At 57.1% G+C, this 7819-nt stretch overlaps 1 protein-coding gene across 1 annotated transcript; it reads right to left on the minus strand.

Annotated features, from left to right (window-relative positions):
• Window positions 1-223: 223 nt before the first annotated feature.
• LOC128276322 (fibrillin-2) lies at window positions 224-7810 on the minus strand (the record flags this gene model as incomplete). The annotated part of the gene is made up of 5 exons (XM_053014789.1): window positions 224-666; window positions 740-982; window positions 1040-1522; window positions 2502-5495; window positions 7384-7810. Coding segments are annotated over 5 exons (4590 nt in total), but the record flags the coding sequence as incomplete, so codon positions are not given.
• Between the last annotated feature and the right edge of the window lie 9 nt (window positions 7811-7819).

The raw sequence follows: 7819 nt of genomic DNA on the forward strand, positions 1-7819 counted from the left end.
TGATGGGTTGTTTATGTGATGCTGCGGTGGCGTTAACGGTCAGTGGTGGTCGCCCCGACCACCAGGACAGCGGTGGCGTCGAAGCGTGCCGCGACGAGTTTCGTCCTTCGAACGGACGTCGCAATGGCGCAGTGTGGTGGTGTGGTGAGTTGTGGAAGCTGCCCTCGGCCCCGGTCGTGGCACGGGGGTTCACGGTGGTGGATGAATGATTAGCTGCGCTCACGGTGGGCCGTGCGGTGGACGCTCCGCGAGTGTGGTTGTGATTGCGGTAATGATGATGTTCGTGACGATAATGATGATGATGATAATTAAGCGACTGATGATACTGTGCCGGGTGTTGCGGAAATTGTTTTCCCTGCTCGCGTTGGTGTTGGTTGGGATGGGATGAATGTTGTAATCGTGTGCGTGCATGTGTGCTGGTGGCCCTCAGTGTCGTAGCCGCCTGAGCGGTGCGGCCCGGCCGACCCGGAACAGCACCGGATGCCATCCCGTGCCATATGAAGTGGAAAACAAAGTGCAGTCTACTTACGGGATAGTTGGCATCCAGGCGCACCGGAGCCTTGCCGGGGCAGATAAGGAACGACTCGTGGTTCTCCAGGCGGCTCAATTCGGCCGGCTTCGGCGCCGCGGTTCGTCTTGGTTCCATTTCGTGCTCCAACGGAGCAGCTGCGGACGGAAAGGACGGGTGAATAATCGAGAACTGATGACCCCGAAACCCGATCCCGCTCTGATCGCGTACCTTTGACCACGACCCGGAAGTTGCAGTTCGCACTCAGCCCGTCCGCATCGGTCGCAATGTAGTTGATGTAGTGGACACCCACCGGAAGTGGTTGGCCGGGTGTGTTGGACTTGTACAGCTGCTTGATCTCGGACGCGGACTCAAACTTTGGTTCGGCCCAAAACACCGAACGCGCCGGCTCGTTGCGCTCCAGTTGCACCTCGAACGACTCCGGACACTGCATCACGGTCGGTGGTTTGCGTTCTGGTGGGGAAAACGGGTTAGACGACGTTCCTGGTTTCGACGGAACCCCTGGCTTACCTCTAACTTTGATCACCACCCGGCACACGTCATTCACGTTTGAGGACGGGCTGCGCGCCCGGAACGTCACGATCGTCTCGCCGGCCGGCAGCTCGGTCTGCAGCTGCTTGCCCCACCCGGGATGGGCGTCCACGTCCCGGTGCCAGTCTACGTTCGTTTTTGGGCGCTCGATACGCACCGCCATCGTGTGTTGGCCAAGTGGCAGTACCTCGTGAATGTCGGGTGGACATTGGATGAAGGGTTTCACGCTGACCGGCGCCGGCGCTGGGGACGCACTTGGCAGGGCCAACGGCACACACTGGAGGTTATCGCTCGGGACCCAGGCCTGTGTTAGGTTACAAACCGCGGTCCGGCGGGCGAGCGGCTTGAATCCGGGTTTGCAGTGCAGCACGCACCGTTCGTTGGAGAAGATTTTACCGGCGGTGCAAGCGACCGGAAGTATCACCCCGTTCGCCGGTCGGCTCAACCGAGGACAGGCCAGTGCTGGAAAGAATGGGAACGGGTGAGCGAGGGGCCGGAACTACCAGGTCGATGCGTCGAGAATCGGAATTTTAAAACGATGGCTGTAGCTGCCGATTGGGACTTCCCAGTTTTGCTATTCATTCATCATTACCTTGTGTTGACATCAGGTAAATAATTTCAGTTCGAAAAATAAATTATTTCGGTGTGCAACCCATCATTGAAAGGGTTAGACCATGCCAACAGTTGTGCCTTAAAATGACGTTTAGCGGCGATTATTATTTTTCTGCTCCTCTTGAAGAAAACTGCTTCGGAATCGCACCAAATGCTTGTCGAGACTTGTGTTTGGAAGATCGCAGTGCTTTAAGTGGTTTAAAAAACTTCAAAATGCCGATTTTGACTTAACAAAAAAAAGCGTCGAAGAACTCAAAAAACGGACTTCCTGATGGGACAGAAAAGTGTGGTGTTTCACAAGCTCCTAAAACCTGATGAAAACGTTAATTCTGATCGCTACTGACAACAATGATCAATTTGAACCATGCATTGATCGAAAACGACTAAAAAGCCGTTCCAGTTTTTTTAAATGGGGGCGCCTGGTGGCCCGTGGCAACAAGCACCAGGCGCCTCAAAAAACCAAACTGTTTCAGGATACTATCAAATCACTTGGATGGGAGCTGCTATCCCTCCTCGCGTTATTCACCAGACTTGGTTCTTTCCGAACATCATTCATTTTCATCGATGGGACACGTATTGGCTGAGCAGTCCTTCGTTTTTCTACGAGAAAGTCGAAATGGAATGACTATTTAGTTTACTTAAAAAGTCGAAGAATTCTTTCGTCTGGGAATCCATGATTTAGCAGAGAGATAGGAGAAATGTATAGCTAGCGATGGCACATACTTTGAATAAAATAGAAAATTGCATTCAAGTTTTATAAACATTTTTTGTGTGACGAAAAATTCCGATTCCCGACACCTGGTAAAGGCCGGATCGTCGGACTACTTACGCACACAGATCGATTCACCTTCGTCCCACTCGCCCGTTCCGTTGCAGTGGCGCAGGGCGGGTCCATGCAGTTTAAAGCCCTTCCGGCAGGTGACGGTGCACTTCGAACGGTAAAACAGTTGCGTCTTGTGGCGCGACCGGGTACACCGGATGTCCGCATTTCGTGGCGCTTCCAACGGACGACAGTGATCCTGCAGCTCGACACAGCTCTTCCGATCGTGCGCCAGCTTGAACCCGACCGGACAGGTACAGCGGCTGCCACCGGCCGTGTTGACGCACTGTCCGCGTGCCCCACAACCCCCGTTGTCCTCCAAACATTCGTTGATGTCGGCGCACTGCCCCAACGCGTTCTTCTCGTAGCCCGCATAACAATCGCAACGATACGAGCCGTCCAGGTTTACGCAACGCTGCTGACAGTTGTGGTCGGTCGCCAGGAGGCACTCGTTGTGATCGACACAGCTCGCCAGGTCGGTCCGATTCAGCATGTAGCCCTCGCGACAGGAGCACACCGGTTGGCCGGCTTTCAGGCTACAGTAATGCTGGCATCCTCCGTTACGCAGCGCACAAGGATTGGACACCTCGCAGGTTTTGTTGTCCACCTCCATCAGACTGTAGCCGGGGTGGCAACCACACCGGAAGCCGCCGTCGCGGTTAATACACAGTTGGCTGCAGCCTCCGTTCAGCACGGCACACTCGTCGATGTCCTCGCACGTCGCTTGATCCTCACCCAACACCATCCCGGCTGGGCACCGGCACCGGAAGCTTCCGTCGGTGTTCTCGCACTCGTGCGAGCAGCCTCCGTTGAAGCTGTTGATCCGACACTCGTCAATGTCCACGCACGATCGATGATCGATGTCGAGCCGCAGGCCGGGCGGGCAGCGGCACTCGAATCCTCCGATCGTGTTCACACACTCGTGCGTACAACGCCGCCCGTCACTGCCCTCCACTTCGCTGCACTCATCCACGTCGGAGCAGGTCCGATTGTCGGCCGCCAACCGATGCCCGTCGGGACAGGCGCACCGGAAGGAGCCGATCGTGTTGACGCACCGATACTCACAGTCCGGAGCGGGATCCCCCGTACACTCGTCCACATCTTCACAGGCCAACCGATTGCGGCCAACTCGGAAGCCGGCCGGACACTCGCACTCATACGCGCCCGCCACGTTCACACACCCATGCGAACAATCGTGTGTTCCGTCGCCGCATTCGTCCACATCGACGCAGGTCTGGCCATCGGCCGCCAACTCGTAGCCGATCTCGCACGCACACCGGTGTCCTCCCGGCACGTTGATGCAAATGTTCGAACAGTTCCCATTGTCCACTATACACTCATCCACGTCCTGGCACCGCAGCCGATCGGGCCTCAGCTCATGGCGCGCCGGACACGCGCACCAGAAGCTCCCCGGTGTGTTGTGGCAATCGTGAGAGCAGCCCCCGTTCGCCACCGAGCACTCGTCCACATCGACGCACGTCTTGCGGTGCATCGAATCCAGCTGGAAGCCCGCCGGACAGGAGCAGCTTACGACCCCGTTCGCGTAGTGACAGGTGTGTGAGCAGCCGCTATTGTTGAGCTCACACTCGTCCACAAAGTCACACGTCCGATCGTCCGCCTGCAGGAACAACCCCGTCGGACAGGAACACTGGTGACCGCCGAGCAGGTTAATGCAGACATGCGAACAGTTTCCGTTGCGATCCTCGCACTCGTTCACGTCCACACACCCCCGCCGGTTCTCCGCCAACCGGTAGCCGGCGTGACAGGTACAGCGGAACGATCCGGGCGTGTTGTGACAGTTGTGATCGCAACCGCGAGGAACGCTGGAACACTCGTCCCGATCGATGCAACGCCGGCCGCCCGGTTCCAGCTCGTACCCATCGAAACAGGCGCACCGGAAGCCGCCCTCGAAGTTGAGGCAACTCTGCTCACACCCTCCGTTGCCGGTGCGGCACTCATTCACGTCCTCACACGTCCGCCCATCACCGGCCAGCTGCATACCGGCCGGACACTGGCACCGCGGCTCGACCGCTGGATCACAGGTATGGGAACACCCGCCATTGTTCACCCCGCACTCATTGGCCGCTTCGCAGGTCCTGCCGTCCTCGGCCAGCTCCAGCTCGTCCGGACAGTCGCAGTACGTCTCGCGATTGTAGAACGTGCAGATGTGCGAGCAACCTCCGTTGTCCTTCCGGCAAAGGTCCATCTGCCGGCAGATACCGTACTCATCGAGCTCGCGACCCTCCGGACAGACGCACTTGTAGCTGCCGTACGTATTCCGGCACTCCAGCTCACCGCACACCCCTTCGAGTTCGTTCGTTTCACGTCCGCATTCGTCCACATCGTCGCACGTCTTGCCGTCGCTCGACAGTGTCAACCCGGCCGGGCAACCGCACCGGTACGAACCGGGTGTGTTGTGACACTCGTGGCTACAGCGGTGCCGACCCAGCTGACACTCGTCCCGATCGTGACAGGCGTGGTCACTCGGGACGTACCCATCCGGACACTCGCACCGATAATCCGCACCGCCATCCCCAGCACGCTGACACGCGCCCGGATCGCAGCGCTTCCGTTGGTTCTCGTCGCACCCATCCAAACTGTGGCACGTCTTCTGGTCCCCGACGTCCAGCGTGAGCCCGGCGGGGCACCGACACCGGAAGCCTTCCACCTCGTCGACGCACTCGTGGGAACAGCGCGTCTTTTCCGGGTCTTCGTACAGATCCTGGCAGAAATCCCGGACACACGTCCGCCGATCGTTGTTCAGGTGGAACGTCCCGGGACACCGGCACTCGTACGAACCGATCGTGTTGTGGCACTCGTGCGAACAGATCGATCCACCGCCACCACCATCGTCCCCTTCACCGGAGTTACATTCGTCCACATCCACGCAGCGCCGGTCGTCATCGGCCAGCTCGTAACCGGCGGGGCAAGTGCATTGATAGCCAGCGTACGCGTTTTGACAATAATCGCATCCGTGCTCCTGTTCCACGCACTCGTCGATATCTGCCACAGAGAAGAAGATAGAAAGGTTAGTTTCTATATTGACCGGTCAATCCGGACGCTGGACGCTGAGGTTCCGTTCGGAATGGACACAAATCGAACGTGTTACGATGATGGGTCTCCGACATGTGTCCCCAACACCTCCAAGGCGCAGGGCGTATCGATTAACCCCGTCACTGGTTGACACACTTCCCGGAGCCCGTTGCATCGCCTACGGTAATCCGATATCGGGGCGAGCGAGTGTGGCGATGGAATGCAATTACTCTCGACATCGAATGCCAATCAATCGATCGCTACGCCGCCATTATCACTTCGGGCAGTCCAAGGTACGACCGTTACACGACGGGCTGCGTTCGATAATTTCCCATATTGGCTGGTGCGGCCTGAAGGAGGCCGATTTTTATGCTAATTCCGACGTAGGCCTGTCGTGTATCCGACGGCAACGACACTAACTCCGCATCAATCTGTCGCGTTAACGTCAACGACGGGCTGGACAGCGATGTCACCCAGTTTCGGACTCAAGCAGGCCAGTGTAACGGTACCCGATCCCTGTCCTATGGTGGGCGTTGCTATCCACACGTCGTTTACGCACCCCAGCCAAACCCCGGCATCGAACCTAGGAGTCCGAGCGTGTGCATGGTATGGTACCGCAAATTTTAATATTCTACCATCCGGTGGCCACGGCTTGTAAAACGATTATTCCGCATGTAGAATATCATTAGCAAGCGGGGGCCTGGTCGTCGTTGTCGTCCTCCGGAAAAGGCTCCAATTTATGCCGACCGAACACCGAACTACACACCTGTGCGTTCCGGAGCCTGGTTTCGCTAGAGGGCTGGGGTGGCCCTGAACAGGGTGCCGCAGTTGTGACACGTGTCCCTACAACATCCCGAAACAAGCCTCGGAAGCCAGCGTAGGGCGAGCAAATTACGGGCCATGATTACCGAACGAACCGCAGAGCAGCGCTACAGCGCTGCATACAGGGACGAGCCAGGGTGGGCCAGGCCTCGGTGCCGGCAGGTGGTGGTCGTGATGAAAAACATTGTAATAACCATCCGCCGGCCGAAGAGGTAGCGACACAGCGTGCGATTGAGAATTTACTTTGCACCAACAACGGGCTCGTTGGCAGCATACGGTTACCGGCCGTGCGCAGTCCTGCTCCTGCTCCGTGTAGACATTCAATTAACGCGGCTCACAAAACCGCACACGAGACTCGTTTCGTCCGTAAAGTCTCGTCGAGGGTCTGGTCGACGCCTCCTCTTTTTGGCAATGGCAACAGACGGCGGCGGCGGCTTTGGCAGATGCCGCTCATTGCAGCGTGCGCTAATGTGTAGTTGGTTTGACAGCACACAGGCTCCTGCGATCGCATCGAGCTACTTTGCGCATAAGCGGTACACCAGGGAATCAGGGAAGGCTTTGGGAATTCTGGACACCGGGCGCGTGATGGGCCAAAAAACTAAAGTGAAAATCTACGAAATAATTCATCAAACGGCGGGTGACTTCGGGGCCACAATAATTAGGAGAGGTCAGAAAAAAGCCAGGCTTCTCCTGCTAACGGTAGCTGGCGATGCAAGGATCATTAACATTATAGTAGGCACTGGCTTTTTTCGACCAATGTGTGCGTGTGTTTGGGACGTAAATTGGTTTGTAGTTCCTGCATCCGAAACCGCGAAATAAACTCCACCGATGCTGGCGTGGGATATAAACTTTGATCGTAAATTCGTTTGTTCGTGTCGGCGTAAAGAAGCAACGACCCCGAAGTAGACCCCATCCTGGAACTGGAATTTGTTCCGAATTTGTTGTTATCCGCCGTTGGTGGTCGATGCGAGGAATCTTGCTGTTGTTTGCAGAAACTCCCGTCGAGCCGAGCTGGTCGCTGGCTGAAGCGACTCACCTTCGCAAGTGCCCGCCGTTGGGTGCAGTCGCAGTCCTTCGCCACAACCCGTCCCCGACAATGGCGGCTCCGAGTGTACCTTCGTAGGCCGCCCTTCACCATCCCCATCTTGCCCGTCGTAATCGGGTTCTTCGGAATCCGCGTCTTCCTCGTCTTCTCTACCGTCGTCCCGGTCGGTATCGGGCTCTATCGTTTCCGCTCGGTCGATTGGCGTTGATTCGGTGCTGGTGGAGGTGCTAATCTCTGCCTGCGTTTCACCTGACACAGCCCCTTCAACCGGAACCGGTTCGGCCACCGAACTTTCGCTCTCATCTTCATCTGCCTCACTAGCGCCATCAGGATCACTACCGGCATCGTCACCATCATCGTCGTCGGCGTCGTCTTCTTCTTGGACCGTAGGTTCCGTTGTCTCTTCGCCGTGATGATGGCGGTGGTG

This window comes from Anopheles cruzii, unplaced genomic scaffold, assembly GCF_943734635.1.
Source record: "Anopheles cruzii unplaced genomic scaffold, idAnoCruzAS_RS32_06 scaffold00934_ctg1, whole genome shotgun sequence".
Classification (NCBI taxonomy): Eukaryota; Metazoa; Arthropoda; class Insecta; order Diptera; family Culicidae; genus Anopheles; species Anopheles cruzii.